Here is a 19,588-nt window from a genome sequence, read left to right as displayed (position 1 = left end):
GTTGGCTATCCTCCAACTCTCTGGTACCTCACCTGTCGCTAAGGATATTTTAAATATCTCTCTTAGGGCCCCGACAATTTCTGAGCTTGCCTCCCGATGGGTCCAAGGTAACAGCTTGTCAGGCCCTGATTTACCTGAGGGTAGCAAACACTTCCTCCTTTGTAATCTGATCTGAATCTGAAGTTAATGCCGCATTGCCTCGCTTCTATAGACTCTGCGTCCCTCTCCTGAGTGAAAACAGGTGCAAAGATTGCCTTTAGGGCCTCCCCCATCTGTTTTGGTTCCACATATGGATTACCCATCTGTTGTTTCAGAGGACCAATTCTGTCCCCAGCAATCCTTTTGTTCTTAACATGCCTGTAGAATCCCCAAGGGTTCTTCTTCACCTTGTCTGCTGGAGCAATTTCATGTCTTCTTTTAGTCTTCCTGATTCCTTTCTTAAGCATCCTCTTGCATTTCTTATACTCTATAAGCACGTCATTTGTCCCTACCTGGGATGCACCTCCTTTTTATCTTAAACAGGGCCTCCAATATCTCTTGAAAACCACAGTTCCCTACACTTGTTATCTTCACATTTTATTCTGACTGGCACAAGTAACTAAGATCTAGGTGGCAGGGGTATAGATGAGCTGTTTCTGGAGGGTAAAACTGAAAAAATTGGAGTGATTGAGTTGAGCAGTAATCATAACTCAGGTGTAGGAGCACACAGGCAAATCAGAACCAGGTTTAATAGCACTGGCATTTGATGTTGTGGGCAGCAGTACTTTGTAATACATTAAAAACATTATTATTGTAAATTACAGTAAGAAGTGTGTGTATTTACATATAATATTTAAAAAGTTAAATAAGTAGTGCAAAAAGAGAAAAAAATAGTGAGGTATTGTTCATAGGTTAATTTTTCATTCAGAAATCTGGTGGCAGAGGTGAAGAAGCTGTTCCTGAAATGTTGAGTATACCTTTATCCTCCTGTAACTCCTTGATGGAAGCGATGAGATGAGGGCATGTCCTGGGTGATGGGGGTCTTTATTGATGGATAAGTTCATGAAAGGAAATAAGTTCTCTTAATGACAGATAAATATCAGGATCAGAATCAGGTTTATTATCACTGCCTTGTATATCTCATTTGGGGCAGCATGATAGCGTAGCATAACGGTTAGCATAATATTATTACAGCACCAGTGACCCGGGTTCAATTCCCGCTGCCATCTTTATGGAATTTGTACATTCTTTCTATGACCGTGTGGGATTCCTCCCACATTCCAAAGACAAACCGGTTGGTAGGTTAATTGGTCACATGGGTGTAATTGGGCAGCACTGGCTTATTGGGCCTGTTAACGTGCTGTATGGAAAGGGTTTTGGCCCGAAACGTCGTCACTACCTCCTCCCATAGATGCTGTCTGGCCTGCTGAGTTCTTTCTTTCTTTTTCAATCTTTTTATTGAGTTTCATACACAAAAGAGAACAATAGTATAACATAACATAACATTGAATAGGTTATAAATACACTAGGCTTGAAGTTAAATTAGTAATAAGATATCAATATCTTATTGAGATATCAACAGAGAATATCATAAGATAATCAATCAAGCCTGTATTGATTGTATATGAAAAAAGGATAATCACAAAAAGAAGGGAAAAAAATACAAGAAAAAATATATATTAAAATAAAGCAATAAACCTTAACTAACATGGGCAATAATAATAGTTTATATATACATGATAGTGACAAGAACTCCAGAACTCCATACCAAAACAAGGATAAAAAGAGAAAAGGTCTGGAAGAGGTCAAATTAACTCATATGAAAATGTCGAATAAACGGTCCCCAAGTTTCTTCAAATTTAATTGATGGATCAAAAATAGTACTTCTAATTTTTTCTAAGCTCAAACAAGAAATAGTTTGAGAGAACCACTGAAACGTGGTAGGAGGGTTTACTTCTTTCCAATTTTGTAATATAGACCTTCTAGCCATTAGAGTTGCAAATGCGATCATTCATCTAATTGAAGGGCAGAATTGACTACCATCCTCAATTGGTATACCAAAAATTGCAGTGATAAAATGGGGTTGTAAGTCAATATTCCAAACTGAGGAAATGATAGTAAATATGTCCTTCCAATAGTTATATAAGGTGGGACATGACCAAAGGTGGGTCAATGAAGCGACTTCTGAGTGACATCTGTCACATTGAGGGTTAATATGGGAGTAGAATCGAACAAGCTTATCTTTAGACATGTGGGCTCTATGTACCACCTTAAATTGTATTAAAGCATGTTTAGTACATATAGAAGAAGAGTTAACCATTTATAACATTTTTTCCCATTTTTCTGTTGATATAATATATTGAAGCTCTTTTTCCCACTCTTGTTTAATTCTTCCTGACATTTCTGATTGTATCTTCATGATCATATTATAAATAAGAGCCACTAAACCCTTCTGACAAGGGTTCAAGGTAAAAATTATATCTAAAAAATCCATCGGAGTTGAGTTGGGAAAGGATGGTAAAACTTTATATAAAAAGTTTCTGATTTGTAAATATCAAAAAATGAGTTTTAGGTAACTTAAATTTGTTAGAAAGTTGGTCAAAAGACATCAGACTACCTTCAAAAAAAAGATCACGAAAGCATGTTATACCTTTCCTTTTCCATACGCTAAAGGCTTGATCTATTAAGGAGGGTTTAAAAAAAAGTTAAATAAGATAGGGCTATCAAGAACAAAATCTCTCAGAGTGAGAAACTTACGAAATTGAAACCAAATTCGTAATGTGTGTTTGACAATAGGGTTAGATATTTGTTTATTGAACTTGGCTAAATCAGTGGGAAGAGAAGATCCAAGAACGGAGAATAAAGAGTATCCTCGTGCAACATTACATTCCAAATTTACCCACTGTGGGCATAATGGTGAATCCATGTTTCCAGTATATTAAGTTTCGGATGTTATTCGCCCAATAGTAAAATCTAAAGTTAGGTAAAGTTAAACCACCATCTTTTTTAGGTTTCTGTAACTGTTTTTTTTACTTAACCTGGGGTTTTTATTTTGCCACACAAATGAGGAAATTTTAGAATCTATGTTATCAAAAAAAGATTTAGGAATAAAAATTGGTAGAGCTTGAAATAAATATAGAAATTTTGGTAAGCCTGCTGAGTTCTGCCAGCATTTTGTGTTTTTATTCGAAATAGATATTTGTTGTTTTGCAGCAGCAGTACAGTACTGAGACATAACATTAATTACAATAAATAAATAGGTAGATAAATAAATAAATCAGTTAATTAACATTAGAAAGTAGAGGTGATGGGTCAAGAGTGAAAGGTGAAAATTTTAAGGGGCACATGAGGGGCAACTTCTTCACTCAGAGGGCAGTGAAAGTGTGGAACCAGCTGCCAGGGAAAGAGGAGAATGTGGGTTCAATTGCAACATCTTAGTGAAGTTAGGGTAAGTATGTTGCTGGGAGGGCTATGGAGGTCTATGGTCCTGGTGCAGGTCGATGGGACTAGGCAAATTAATAGTTCAGCATGGACTAGGTTGTCTGAAAGACCTGTTTCTGTGCAAAAATAGGAATCAAAATTAAAATATGTACACATTTTAGGGTCAGAGCTGTGGATTGTCTGGTTCTGCTCCGGAAAGACGCTGGGGTCGGTGGCTCTGGTTGAAGGCTGAGGACAGGAGGATTACTCTTGCCAATCTGGACAAAATCCCTGCACGTTGGTTTGCATTAAACTAATGTTCAGTCTCAGCAGGGAACTGTAACAGGCACTAGATGGAGTGACAGGCTCGCTGCTGTGCTGTACAGTGGGGCAGTCACTAACCTTCCCAATTAGTGTGACTGGCCCAGCTCATTACTGCTTCCAATTCTGTCTTCTTCAGCCTGTCAACACTGTGTGGATACCAGCAGGGACTGTTAGCAAATGCCAGTGGGGTGAGACCCAACAATTATTGGGGTGATATTAGACTGCTAATAGAGAAAATAAAACTTGTCTTGTTACCTTCTTCAGACCTTTACCTCTTACACCTCTCACTTCCCACTTCATCTCCTCCCCCTCACCTGGTCTCACCTATCACCTACCAGCTTCTTCCCCTTCCACTCCCCCACCCTCTGATTCTGGTTCCTCCTCCTTCCCTTCCAGCCCTGACGAAGAGCCTCGGCCTGAGACGTCGATTGTTTATTCGTTTCCATTGACGCTGCCTGACCTGGTGCATTCCCAAAGCATCTTGTGTGTGTTGCTCTTTGAATCCTCTTTCCTCCTCAGTACCCGTGGAAAAGCTTTGGGCTGATGTGAGGGAATGTCAATTTGAAAGAGAAACTGAGAACAGATGGTTCAGGTTGTAACTATAGAGCTAAAAGGAATTTTATGCTGACCAGGAGTGGTTTAGCGCAACAACAGGCAAGCAGTTAGAACACAGAACATAGAAGACAACAGCACATAAAGGCCCTTTATCCCATAATATTGTGCTAACCCTTTAACTTACTCTAAGATCAATCTAACCCTTCCCCTATATAGATCTCCATGTTTCTATCTAAGAATCTCTGGAATTTCTGTAACAGTTCAAAGTTCAGAGTAAATTCGTTATCAAAGTCCATATATGTCACCATATGCAACCCGGAGGTTCATTTTCTTGTGGGCATAGTCAGTACATTCAAGAGCCATAATAGAATCAATAAAAGACCACACCCAACAGTGTGGACAGACAACCAACATGCAAAATACAAAAATATAACCATAATAGCAATTAATATATAAGCAATAAATATCAAGAACGCGCTAAGATGGTAGCGCGATATTAACACGCAGCAGCCTCTCCGGACTCTGGATTGGGGATTGCCAAACGTTACGTGGATTTTCTGGTGTAGTCTGTTTTGCCGTGTGCTTTAGTGATATCATTCTGGAGGAATGTTGTCTCATTTTTTAACTGCATTGCATTTGTGGTTTCTAAATGACAATAAACTGAATCCTGATCCTGAAGAACATGAGGTGAAGAGTCCTTGAAAGTTAGTCCATACATTGTGAGAACAGTTCAGTGATGGGGCAAGTGAAGTTGAGGGAAGTAATCCCCTTTGGTTTCCTGCACCCATCTCTGTCTGTGTCAAAAAACTTGCCTCTGATGTCCTCTATACTTCCCTCTACTCTCCTTATAATTATGACCCCTTGTATCAGCCATTTCTGCCCTGGGAGAAATCTCTGGCTGGCCACTCAGTCTATGCCTCTCATGCCCCCTCTCATCTTCCTCTGCTCCAAAGAGGAAAGCCCAACTCCTTCACCTGATCCTCATAAGTTGATGTTGTTGAAGGCTGTTGAGTCGTCGACTCATGGAAACCCTGTGGATAGTGTAGTTGCCCACTGGGGTTTCGTGACAAGATATGGAAGTAGATGGCCAGGCATATTTTGCTGTCCAGGTTGGGAGCTGCCCAGATTCGAACTCACGGCCATCTGCCTCAAAGTCCCGTGCTGATGCCACTACACCACAGGTCAGCCCATCCTCATAAGACGTGCTCTATAATCCAGGTGGCATCCTGGTAAACCTCTTCTGCTCCATATAACCCTCCTCTGCTCTTGGTAAATCTCCTCTGCTCCATATAACCCTCCTATGCTCATGATAAATCTCCTCTGCTCCATATAACCCTCCTCTGCTCTTGGTAAATCTCCTCTGCTCTTAGTCACCAGGCTAGAAGTTTGTGGTTGATTCTGCTGATTTAATGTTTTGTAATAGGACCCTGTGATATGGAAGAAGATAAACTTTATTATGCACCTGCAAAGGCAGCCACTTAACAGAATGTTTTGTGTAATCATGTGCCTTGTTTGCAGTTTGAACAATGAGATCATAAGGCCATAAGACATAGGAGCAGAAACAGGCCATTCGGCCCACTGAGTCTGCTCTGCAATTCCATTATGGCTGATTCTGGATCCCACTCAAACTCTTCTTGTTAAGCAGCCTTATGTGTGGTACCTTATCAAATTGCCTTCTGAAAATCCAAGTAAATGACATCCACTGCCTCTCCTTTGTCCACTCTGCTTGTTACTTCCTCAAAGAACTTAAACAGATTTGTCAGACAAGATTTCCCTTCACAGAAACCATGCTGACTTTGACTAACTTTATTATTAGTCTCCAAGGACCCCGTAACTTCATCCTTAATAATAGACTCCAACACTTTATTATGGCCTATTATTTCTTTTATTTTGCCTTCTTCCTTTCTTAAAGAGAACATTTGCAATCTTCCTATCCTCTGGGACAATGCCAGAATAAAGTGATTCTTAACCATATAACCATATAACAAACACAGCATGGAAACAGGCCATCTCGGCGCTTCTAGTCCGTACCGAATGCTTACTCTCACCTAGTCCCTCCGGCCTGCACTCAGGCCATAACCCTGCATTCCTCTCCTGTCCAATTTTACTTTAAGTGACAATACAGAACCTGCCTCTACCACTTCTACTGGAAGCTTGAAAGATCCGTTATCTCTTTGGCAACCTCTCTCAGGATTCTGGGATATAGTCCATTTGGCCCAAATGACTCATCCACCTTAAGACCTTTGAGTTTGTTTAGCACTTTTTCCTTGGTAATAGCAATGTCACTCACTCCTGCTCCCTGACACTCACGGACCTCTGACATATTGCTAGTATCTTCCACAGTGAAGACTGATGCAAAGCACACATTAGGTTTATCTGCCATCTCTTAGTCCCTCATTACTACTTCACCAGCATCATTTTTCCAGTGGTCCAATATCAACTCTCAACTCCTTTTTACTCTTCGTATACTGAAATACTTTGAGTATCCTGCTTTATGTTATTGGCTAGTTTGTCCTCATATTTCACCTTTTCCCTTATAGCTTTTTTCGTTGCTTTTTGTTGGATTTTAGAAACTTCCCTGTCATCCAACGTCCTGCTCACTTTAGTTACCTTGTACGCCCTTTCCTTGGCTTTTATGCCATTCTTAACTTCCCTTGTCAGCCACGGTTGCCTACCCCTGCCATTTGAGAATTTCTTCTGTGGGACATCCTGCACCTTGTGAACGATTACCAGAAACTTCAGCCACCATCCTCACCACTATCCCCCTCCAATCCACCTTGGCAAGCTCCTCTCTCATGCCTCTGTAATTCCCTTTATTCCATTGTGATACTGATACATGTGACTTATGCTTCTCCCTCTCAAGTTGCAGAATGAATTCAATCATATTATGATCACTACCACCTAAGGATTCCTTTACACTAAGCTCCCTAATAAGATCTGGGTTATTACACAACAGCCAATCTCAGACAGATTTTTCCCGTGAAGGCTCAAGCACAAGCTGCTCTAAAAAGCCATCTCATAGGCATTCAACAAGTTCCCTCTCTTGTGATCCTGCAGCAACCTGATTTTCCCAATCCCTTTGCATATTGAAGTCCCCCATTACAATTCTGTCATTCCCCTTATTACATGCCTTTTCCAGCTCCCTTTGCAATCTCAACCCCACATCTTGGCTCCTGTTTGGAGGCCGGTATATGATTCCCTTAACACTGTGTTTTTACCTTTGCAGTTTCTTAACTCCACTCCCAAAAATTCACCATTCCTTGACCCTATGACACCTCTTTCCAAAGATTTAATTCCATCTCTTACCAACAGAGCCAGACCACCGCCTATGCCTTCCTGCCTGTCCTTTCAATACAACGTATATCCTTTGATGTTAAGCTCCCAACTATGGCTTTCTTTCAGCCAGAACTCAGTGATGCCTACAATGTTATATTGACCAATCTCTAATAGCTCCATGAGTTTGTCCACCTTATTCTGAATGCCACACCTATTTAAATACAGCACCTTCAGTCCTGCATTCTTCACCCTTTTGAATTTTGCCTCTGTGGTACAATTTAGCTCTTTACTCTGTCTGCATTTGTACGCAGTCATTGGCTTGTCCGTCCTTACATTCATGTTACACCCATCATCGACTTGCAAACCCGCTGGCTCATCCTCAACTCTATCGTACTGGTTCCCATCCCCCCTCCATATTAGTTTAAACCACTCCCAACAGTCGTAGTAAATCTGCCCGCAAGAGTATTGGTCCCCCTTGGATTTAAGTGCAACCCATCCCTTTTGTACAGGTCACATCTGCCTCAGAAAAGAAGCCCAATGATCCAGAAATCTGAATCCCTGCCCCCTGCCCCAATTCTTCAGCCACCCATTGATCTGCCAGCTCGTTCTATTCCTGCCCTCGCTGTCGCTCGGCACAGGCGGCCATCTCGAGGCTACTACCTTTGATACCCTGCTTCTCAGCTTCCTTCCTAACTCCCTGTATTCTTTTGCAAGACCTCCTCCGCTTTTCTACCTATGTCGTTGGTACCAATCAGTACCATGACCTCTGGCTGCTCACCCTCCCTTTTCAGGATATTGTGGACACATTCAAAAATATCGTGGATTTTGGCACCTGGGAGCAAACTACCACCTGTGTTTCCTTTTCATGTCCACAGTATCACCTATCTGACCCCCTATAACTGCTGCCATCCTCTTCAGTTCCCTACCCTTCTGAGTCACAGGGCCAGACTCAGTCCTAGAGGCATGGCCACTGTGGCTTCCCCCAGGTAGCTCACCCCCCTCCCCCAAATTGTACTGGGCAGACACATTGAGTCTGCGTCGCTATTCCATCATGGCTGATTAATTATCCCTCTCATTCTCTTGCCTTCTCCCCGTAACTTTTGATGTCCTGACTAATCAAGAACCTATCAACCTCCGCTATAAATATACTCAATGACTTGGCCTCCACAGCCATGTGTGACATTGAATTCCACAGATTCACCACCCGCTGCCTAAAGAAATGCTTCCTTATGTTGTTCTGAATAGATGCCCCTTTATTCTGAAACTGTCCCCGCTGGTCTAGACTCCCCCACTAATGGAAACATCCTCTGCACATCCACTCTGTCGAGACCTTGCAATATTTGATAGGTTTCAAAAAGATCCCGCTCATTCTAGTGAGTACAGGCCCAGAGCCATCAAACACTCCTCATGTGTTAACCCCTTGATTCCCAAAAAAGAATCCTGACCAAAGAAAGTAATGTTAATGTCCTTCATGAGTGAGCTACAGTCCTCTCTGCATGAGGCCTCATGCTCCCCCCATGAGTGTGACTGTGCTCTGGACTAGCATTGAGTGGGTTGGTTGGTGAATTGACCACTCTAAATCGGTTTGAGTGCGTGGGTGTGAGCTAGAACCTGGGGAGGAACCGATGAGAACATGGAGGGAATAAAACGGCTTTGTGTAGGAGTAGTGTGGTTGATGCTCAGCGGAGGAAGCATGGGCTGAAAGGCCTCTTTCATGCCCTCTTGCTTTATGAAGCTTTGACTCTGACACTTGCCTGAAGGACAAGGTGAAAAAATATTTCTCGTGTGAGCTTGATCTTCCCTTCCTGCTCTCTTAGGGTTCAGCTGGGCCTCTAACAGCTGACTTGTATCTCCTCCTCTGAAGGTTATCAAGTTTAATTGTCATTCAATCTCACACAGATACAAAGCAGTCTTCCTCTGGGACCAAGTTGCAAAGCACAGAATCAACAGTCACACAGCACAGATAATAATGAAAGCAGGAAAACATACGGTCACAAAAAGTACGAATCATATAGCCCAAGTCCCTGAGCGTCATGGCAAACTACCATAGCTCGTGCTCGGGATGTCGTCCTGAAGCCACGCTTCTGCAAGAACAAGTTCCGTAGTGGGTCAGCCACAGATGTACGAAATCCAACTTGACTTCCACTGAGTGAACACTGGAGGGCAGCACCGACAGGAGGGGCCAGGCACCAACCCAGCACTGACTCCAGTCCTGGCATCTCCTTCCCTGGGCGACTGCAACCGGCTATCCCAGGGCACGAGGGCCTGGTCCTCCACCGTCAGTCTCACCAATCAACCAGTGAACCAGACTTGCAGAATCAGAATTGGGTTTAGTATCATGTTGTGAAATTTGCTAACTTTACAGCAGCAGTACAATGAAACACATGATAAATAAATACGGAACCCTACTGAGTTACGTTAAGTTTATATATGTCTATTAAGCAGTTAAGTTAAAATAAGCAGTGCAAAACAAAACAGCAATAAAAACGTAGTGAGGTAGTGTTAATGGGTTCAATGTCCATTCAGAAATCGGATGGCAGAGGGGGAGAAGCTGTTCCTGAATCGCAGAGTGTGATTCCTACCTGATGGTAACAGTGAGAAGAGGGCATGTCCTGGGTGGTTTGTGTCCTGAATAATGGATGCCACTCCTTGAAGCTGTCTTGGAAACTACAGAGCCTAGTACCCACAATGGAGCTGACTGATTTTACAAGTGTCTGCAACTTCCTCCGATCCTGTGCAGTAGTCCCCCCCCCACCCCCATACCAGACAGTGGTACAGCCAATTATAATGCTCTCCACTATACATTTGTAGAAGTTTTTGAGTGTTTTAGTTGATAAACAAATCTCGGAAAACCTACCAATAAAATATAGCTGCTGTCTGGCCTTCTTTACAGCTGAATCAGTATGTTGTGTCCAGGTTATGTCCTCAGTGGTGTTGACATCCAGGAACTTGAAATTGCTCATTCTCTCCACTTCTGACCCCTCTATAAGGATTGGTCTGAGTTCTGTTGACTTCCACTTTCTGAATGTTCTACATTACAATGTACAACACTGTCTTGGGATCACAAGAAAGATGTCTAAGGCAACTATTTGCACCGCGCATCGTCTCCAATGAATTCCTCTTTGGGTGGCAACAAGGCATGTCACAAGTAACTCGCTGATGGGGTAGACCTGCTGTACTTGATGTTAACATCCAGCAGTGGCTTGTGATCATGAAAGATGTAAAGGGTGAATAACTACTCCTTTGCTTGGACCCAGCAAGGCCATTGCAACTGAATGCACTGCTATCTTACAAAACCATTTTACATAGGCTTCTGGGTCCAATATAAACTATTCAATTGAAACAATTCACCCAGACAAATGCATCTAATTCCTCTAACTTCCAGTAATTTCTCCCTTCTCCCTCCTCCCCTTCTCTCTTTTTCCATTCCCCATTCTGGGACCCCTCTCACCCCTTCTCACCTGCCCATCACCTCTCTCTGGTTCCCTTCCACCTTCCCTTTCTCCCATGGTCCACACTCCTCTCCTATCAGATTCCTCCTTCTTCAGCCCTTCACCTTTTCCTCCTATCACCTCCCAGCTTCTTACTTCATCACCCCCGCCACAGCCACTCACCTTCCCCCTCAGCTGACCTCACATTAGCTGACAGCCTGGAAGTACTCTTTCTCCTCCCCCTACCTTCTTTTCCTGGCTTCTGCACCCCTCCCTTTCAGTCCTGACATAGCGTCTGGGCCTGAAACATCAACTATTTATTCCCCTTTGTAGATGTAGCCTGACCTGCTGAGCTCCTCCAGAATTTTGCTTGTTTACTCTTGTTATTTTGCTATCTTAGAAATTCCAATCAAGCTACTAAAATTTTACCCAGGATGGAAATGGCTAATACAAGTGGATATAATTTTAAGGTGATTGGAGGAATGTTTAGGGAGGATTTCAAAGGTAAGTTTTTTTACTCAGGAAGTGGGTGGTGTGTGGAACACCCCGCCAGGGGTGGTGGTAGAGGCAGACACATTAGGGGTATTTAAGAGACTCTTAGATAGGCACATGGATGATAGAAAAATGGAGGGATATGTAGGAGGGAAGGGTTAGGTTGATCTTAGAGTAGGTACATCATGGGCCGAAAGGCCTGTATTGTTCCTTTTAATGTTCTGTGTTAAACAGTCTGATCTTGTGACCAATACACAAAGTGCTGGAGGAACTCAGCAGTTCAGGCACCGTCTAGGGAGGGGAATAAACAGCTGATGTTTCAGGCAGAGACCCTGCAAAGATGCAGCCTGATTTGCTGAGTTCCTCCAGCATTTTGTCTGTGTTGCTCTGGATTTCCTGCAACTGCAGAATCTCTTGTGTTTATAAATTCAGTCTGATCTCCTTTAAGGTGCAGACTGAAACCTCCAGACATATCTTAAAGTTCAAATTTCATAGTAAGTTTATTATCAACGTTCATATACAAAGTGTCAGCATATACCAACCTGAGATTCATTTTCTTGCAGGCACTCACAGTAGGTACAAAGAAATCGAATGGAATCAATGAAAAACCACACACAAACAACCAGTCTGCAAAAGAAGACAGACTGCCAATACAAAATAAATAAATAAACAAATAAATAAGTTGTAGAGACCTTGAAAGTGAGTCTGCAGATTGTGGGAACAGTTCATAGTTGGGGTGGTAAAGCCAGGCGAAGTTATCCCCTCTGGTTTAGAAGCCTGATAGTTGAGAGGTAATAACTGTTCCTGAACCTGGTAGTGTGGGGCTTGAGACTGCTGTACTTCCTTCCTGATGGCAGCCACAAGAAGAGAACGTGATCTGGGTGGTGGGGGTCCTTTCTTACGGCAGCGCTCCATGTGGATATACTCAAAGGTGGGGATGTTTTTGCCTGTGATGGACTGGGCTGTATCCAGTGCTTCCTCTAGCTCTATCACTGTCCACAGTAGCCATGTCAGGTAAAAAAAAACCCTTAAATGAGGAATTAATTTTGAAGAGCTCCTCACCAAAAACAAAAGAAGACTTTGTGACTGTGCTGAGAAAATGCCTTCTTCAGGAAAATTCCCATTTCTTTGCAGTTACCCAGAACAAAATTGGCACGTTGAGTGTGGTGTTGGAGAGGAAAACGTGGGAGACTGGGAGGGAATACAAATTTCAGGATAACCTTGATAGTTATCAGTGAATGTAAATACTACTGAATGAAACAATTACTGAGCTCCGATCAAACAAAGTCAATGATGATCTCGAGTCAATGACAACATGCAGTGCCAGTGCTGAGAATAATTGATCTGTATAATTAAATTTAATTTCTCAGTGACTGGCATGGGCCACTGGGCATACTCCTATGATATGCCACCTTGTAGAATTTATCACATTTGGAATGCATGATTTCCCTTTACTGACTGTTACACTGTAGTCAGGAAATAGGGGCATTATTCACAGAGATTCTGCAAATCCAGAGCCATAATGCAAAATGCTGGAAGATCTCAGTAGCTCAGGCAGCATCTATGGAAATGAATAAGCAGTTGATGTTTTGGGCTGAGACCCTTCTTGAGGACTGAGGAATTATCTATTTCCCTGATGCGTAAAATTAAGTATTCTATTATGATATAATCTGTCGTGATGAAGGGTCTTGTCCCAAAAACTTTGACTGTTTATTCCCCTCAATAGATGCCTGAGCTGCTGAGTTCTTCCAGCATTTTGTGCGATTTACTCTGGGTTGCCAGCATCTGCAGAATGTCTTGTGATTATGATTCAATTAACTCCCTACAGCTGATTTTGCCGGTCAAGTGGCGGCATTTCATAAAGAAACTGGCAAGGATAGACTTCAGTTTAAACTGTTGTCACTTCGTACATTTCTTCTAGAATAAAATCTAAATTATTCACTCATGTATGCTGATCAATTAATTGGTTATTAATGCCACAGCTATTGAAAGAGTGAAATAGTTTTGCCACCATCCATACAGATCATTTCATGTCACAGTGCATTGAGGTAAAACATGGAAAAGCAATTACAGAATGTAAAATAAAGTGTTACATTTTGGGCTTGTTTCAGGAGATCAATGGTTGGTACTATCTGCTTGGAGAAGATCTAGGAAGGACAAAGCACTTGAAAGTAGCTGCACGTCGTCTTAAGCACATCCAAGGTACGGATACTGGTTCACACGATTCTGATGTCTTTTCTGTTGATTCAACCTGCGTTAATCTTGAGGGAATCCTGCATTATGACTCCTGAGCCCCTTTACACCTCCAACTTCTGAATTCTCCCCTATTTAGAAATGAGTCAACATCCCAATTACCTTTCCTTTCTGAGGGGGCTGAAGAGAGCCAGACATTGCACATCCATACTCACATCATTCTACAGGTGTGTGGTAGAGAGCGTCCTGACAAGCTGCATCACTGCATGGTAGGGAAACTGCACTGCAACGGACAGGAAGGTTCTGCAACAGGTAGTCAAAACTGTCCAACGCATCACTGGCACCAGCCTGTGCACAATCAAGAACATATATACCAAAAGAAAAGAGCCAGTAACATCGTAAAGGATCCCATCCACCCTGCTCATGAACTGTCAGTCCTACTCCCATCAGGGAGGAGGTTATGTAGCATCCACACCAGGATCACCAGACTCAAAAACAGTTACCCTCCCCAAACAGTAAGGCTGATCAACACCTCCACCCATGAACCCACTCCTCCACACCCCCAATCACCATTACTTTATCATTTCCTGTCAGTCACCTTATGCATAGACACTCCTGTGCCTAGTGTCACTTTATAGACATACAGATAATCTATGCACATAAGCTATTTTATGTATTTATATTTATTGTGTTTTTATTATTATTAGAAACATAGAAACATAGAGAACGTACAGCACAATACAGGCCCTTCGGCCCACAAATCTGTCCCAAACATGTCCCTACCTTAGAACTACCTAGGCTTTACCCATAGTCCTGTATTTTTCCAAGCTCCATGTATCCATCCAGGAGACTCTTAAAAGACCCTATCGTTTCTGTCTCCACCACTGCCGCTGGCAGCCCATTCCACGCACTCACCACTCTCTCCGTAAAACACTTACCCCTGACATCTCCTCTGTACCTACTTCCAAGCACCTTAAAACTGTGCCCTTTTGTGCTAGCCATTTCAGCCCTGGGGAAAAGCCTCTGACTATCCACACGATGAATGCCCAATCTATCTTGTACACCTCTATCAGGTCACCCCTCATCCTCCGTCACTCCAAGGAGAAAAGGCCGAGTTCACTCAACTGATTCTCATAAGGCGTGTTCCCCAATCCAGGCAACATCCTTGTAGATCTCCTCTGCCCCCTTTCTATGGTTACCACATCCTTCCTGTACTGAGGCAACCTGAACTGAGCACAGTACTCTCAGTGAGGTCTGACCAGGGTCCTTTATAGCTGTAATATTACCTCTTGGCTCCTAAACTCAAACCCACAGTTGATGAAGGCCAATGCATCATATGCCTTCTTAACCACAGAGTCAACCTGTGTGGCATCTTTGCACACGAAGTCAGGTTACTGACAGAGCTTGCTCTTCTCAAGAAAGATCTGTTTACGTATACCATGCCTTGATCAAAACAACTTTCAGAGAACCTTGGAAGAACTGTAGAGATGCATGAAGCTGGAAAAGGTTGCAAAAGCAATTCTAAAGACCTGAGTGTTCATCAGTCCACAGTAAGATGGAGTAAATTCAGTACTGTTACTGCTCTCCCTGTGAGCAACCTGCAAAGAACCCAAATGTAACAGCAACAGACCGCAGAGACCTCTACACCTTGCTAAAGTGCCTGTTCACGTGCCCACTTGTAAGAAAAATGCTGACAAGAATGGTGTTCATGGAAGGACACCACAGAGGAAACCACTACTCTAAAAAGAAACATTGCCACATGTCTCAAGTTTGCAAAAGACCAGCTGGATGTTTCATACTGCTTTTGGGACAACGTTCTGTGGACAGATGAGAGGAAAGTTGAACTTTTTGGCAGAATTACACACCACTATGTTTGGAGGAAAAAGGGCACTGCACACCAGCACCAAAACCTCATCCCAACTGTGAAGCACGGTGGAAGGAGCGTGATGGTTCGGGGCTGCTTTGCTGCGCCAGGTCCTGGAGAACTTGCAGTTGAAGAGGGAACAATTAATTCAAAATTGTATCAAGATATTTTACAGGAAAATGTCAGGGTAGCAGTTGATCACCTGAAACTTAATAGAAGTTGGATGATGCAACAAGATAATGATCCAAAGCACGAGAGTAAGTCAATAACAGAATGGTTTAAAAAGAAGAAAATTTGTGTTTTGGAATGGCCAAGTCAGAGTCCAGAACTTAACCCAATTGAGATGATGTGGCGTGACCTGAAGAGGGCTGTACTTGCAAGGTATCCCAGAAATATTGATGAACTAAAACAGTTCTGTAGGGAAGAATGGTTTAAAACTCCTCCTTGCTGTTGTACAAGTCTGATCAGCAGCTACAGGAAACATTCGGTTGATGTTATTGCTGCTAAAGAAGGTTCTATCAGTTATTAAGGCTTCACATACTTTTTCAAGCCAGAACTTTGAATGATTAAACAATGTTTTTAATAAAGACATGAAAAATACAATTGTTTGTGTGTTGTTAGCTTAGGCAGATTGTGTTAGTCTATTATTGTGACTTAGATGAAGATCAGTCCACATTTTATGAGTAATTAATGCATCAGGCATGATCACAGTGAATGGCGGTGCTGGCTAGAAGGGCCGAATGGCCTACTCCTGCACCTACTGTCTATTGTCTAAAACCAGATAACTGCAAAGGGTTCACAAACTTTTTCTTTGCAATGGTATGTTCATGACTTTCTGCTGCTGTAGACTATCCACTTTAAGGCTCAACATGTTGTGCATTCAGAGATGCTCTTCTGCACACCACTGATTTGGGTTACTGTCGCCTTCTTGTTGGCTTGAACCAGTCTGTCCATTCCCCCCGACTCTTATTAACACAAGGTGTTTTGCTTACAGAAGTGTTGCTCACTGGATGATTTTAGTTTTTCATACTATTCTCAGTAAGCTCTAGAATTGTTGTGCATGAAAAACCCCAGGAGATCAGCAGTTTACGAGACACTCAAACCATTCCATCTGGCACTAAAAATCATTCCACAGTCAAAGATACTTAGATCACATTTCTTCCCCATCCTGATGTTTGATCTGAGCAACAATCGAACCTCTTGACCACATCTGCATGCTTTAATGCATTGAGTTGCTGCCACGTGATTGGCTGATTAGATATTAGTGTTAATGAGTAGGTGTGCAGGTGTACCTGATGAAGTGGCTACCGGGTGTATTTGTGTATTTTATTGCGTTCAAATGACTCCTCCGTACTTCACAATTGGACATTTCTGAGATAAGTATATTTTCAATGGAAATAATTGATTGTTTTTGTTTTGATCCTGGACTTAATATTCAATATAATGACTGTTTGTAAGTTATGATAGATTTGAATGCAGATGATAAACATGATGTCAGTGGAATGATCTTCACATAGATATGTGAACAAAATGGACTGAGAAGATTTATTTTGGAAATGTAGGACAATCGTTTAAGAATGACAAGGTTATTTGTCTGTTTCAGGTCCTGCTTTAAGAAATTACATTGGAGAAAATGAGAACAGAGGCATTGAAGATATGCTGCAATTAAAGGTATGCTTGTACCTTTGCCAGGAGTGTCAGGGGAAAGTTATGTCACTTGTGCTTTGTCACATTTATTAAACAAATCAGTACTTCTTACAATTTTGAAGGTTTTTATGTAGATTTATATTCTTATTTTGATTAAGTGCCTTGGTAAATATTTCATGGATTAGAAATGTTGACATATAAATCCATGGCGGTTAATATTTGTCCAGTAAGTTTTTAACTTCTAGTTTAGTCAGGGGCAACATTTTTTCACAGTGGGTGGCGGACATTTGGACCCAGCTGAAAGAGGAAGTAGTTGAGGCAGATATATTAGATACTTTACATGGATTACAAGTGGATATGGGTAAGTGTCATAGAGATCTACAGTACTGCAACAAGCCTTTTGGCCAATCTAGTCCATGCTGGCATTGTCCCACTGACCTACACCTGGACCATAACCCTTAATACCCCTCCTATCCAAAATTTCACTTAAATCTTGAAATTGAACCCGTTTCCACTGGCAGCTCATTCCACACTCTCACTATCCTCTGAGTGAAGAAGTTTTCCTGCTGGAAAATAGGATTTTAGCTTGAATGTAGATGGTGGTCATCATGGACTTGTAGAATCAGGTTTATTATCACTGATGTATGCCATGAAAGGTGATGTTTTGTGGCAGCAGTGCAGTGCAATACATAAATATACTATAAATTATATTAAGATGAAATAAGTCATCATCATTATTATTGGGTGGCAGGTGGCGATACATCACTACCACAGGAGGTGTAAGGCGCTCTTTCCCTCCGCTAGCCTGCAGATCACCCTTACTTAGCTCCCCAAACAAGGTCACGTGAAGCCATGGCAGCAAGTGGTGGATGGTCGTACGAGCAGCTGGTACATATCACAAGTCCTGGTTCTGCGACCACTGACACCAGGCAGACAATCTCTGAGGAGTACTGATAATGGCTGGGTCACCTATCCTCTAAAAAAACTGTCCAGAAGAAGGCAGAGGGTTCTCTTTCCATTCAAAAATCTGACAACAGAGGGGAAGAAGTCGTACCTGAAACATTGAGTGAAGTTATCCACTCTGGTTCAGGAGCCTGACGACTATAGGGTATTAAATATTCCTGAACCTGGTGGTATGAGACCCACAGCTTCTGCACCTCCTTCCCGATGGTAGCAGTGGGAAGTGAGCATGGCCTAGATGGTGGGGGTTTTTGATGTGGATGCTGCTTTCTTGTGGCAACGCCTCCTTGTAAATGTGCTCAAAGGTGGGTAGGGCTTTGCCTGTGATGGACTGCGTTGTATTCACCACTTCCTGTACATTTTTCTGTTCTTGGGCATTGGTTTTCCATCCCGGGCCGTGATGCAATCAGTCAGCCATTTTCCAGATTTCTAACCAACCTCACTGTCTGATTCAAGTCTTATGCTGAGGGAACAGTGCTTGAATGGATCAGTAATGGTGTATACTGTACTGTCACATCTAATATTTCTGGAATACTTTTGTAAAGATTTATCTTAGAAGAAAAATTTTAAAATGTTTCCCATTTTTAAATTTGAAGTGCTTGTGCTTCTCATTGGAGTTGGGGAAATTCTATACTATTCTAATAGAGTATAGTCCATTTTATGAAGGGTCCCTTGTGTTTCTTTTTCATTAATGATTGTCATGCAGAAAGAAATGTTTTGCTTATGATTTATGTGTAAGACAAAGATGGGAAATAATAAATTAAACAGTCTAGTTGAAATAGGAAGCTCAATTTAACAGTGTTTATACTGGGCCCTACTTAAACATCAAATTCTCTTTTGCAACACTCCATGTTTTGAATTTTTATAATATTCTCAGAGGGAATTTTATGGTATTAATCATTCCAATTATTGTTTCAACGAATATCGTCAGCATCCCTTCCCACCAAGCACTTTGTGCTTTTAGCTTTTCCTTGTCCGAGCCTTAATCGTGTTAATCACTCACAAACAAGACTGAGCCACAGGCAACCAGGAAGTGCGACTGAAAATCTTTATTTTAGAGTCTGAAATCTTTCAAATGTAAAAAGGGTTCTTCAATTTAGAAACCCTTATGAAGTTCTGATGAAGGGTCTCCACTGTTTATTCCTCTCCATAGAAGTTCCCTGACCTGCTGAGTTCCTCCAGAATTTTGTGTGTGTTGCTTTGGATTTCCAGCACCTGTAGAATCTCGTGTTTCTTTAATTTAATTGCCCTTTTAATCTACTATTGTGCTAAATCTGATGAATATTAGTGATATTGCTGCCTGAACTAATATTTGTGTAATCCTAGTTACAATGTTACCACTAATCAGGGAATGATTTTGCCCTTGGTTATTAGGAATAATATATTAAACATTTCTGATAATTTATTATCAAAGTATGCTTGCAGGATTCAACTTCGAGTTTTATCT

At 41.9% G+C, this 19,588-nt stretch overlaps 1 protein-coding gene across 6 annotated transcripts in view; it reads left to right on the top strand.

Annotated features, from left to right (window-relative positions):
• rgs3a (regulator of G protein signaling 3a) overlaps positions 1 to 19,588 on the top strand; it is a 453,555-nt gene that overhangs the window by 49,716 nt on the left and 384,251 nt on the right. For all 6 annotated transcript variants that reach the window (XM_059994026.1, XM_059994027.1, XM_059994028.1 and 3 more), the window contains 2 exons: positions 13,589 to 13,679; positions 17,138 to 17,205. In XM_059994026.1, coding sequence (XP_059850009.1) covers positions 13,589 to 13,679; positions 17,138 to 17,205 — 159 coding nt within the window. The remainder of the gene's footprint in view (positions 1 to 13,588; positions 13,680 to 17,137; positions 17,206 to 19,588) is intronic.

This window comes from Hypanus sabinus, chromosome 18 (genome assembly GCF_030144855.1).
Source record: "Hypanus sabinus isolate sHypSab1 chromosome 18, sHypSab1.hap1, whole genome shotgun sequence".
Taxonomy (NCBI): Eukaryota; Metazoa; Chordata; class Chondrichthyes; order Myliobatiformes; family Dasyatidae; genus Hypanus; species Hypanus sabinus.
This window is presented reverse-complemented; position numbering and strand designations above follow the sequence as displayed.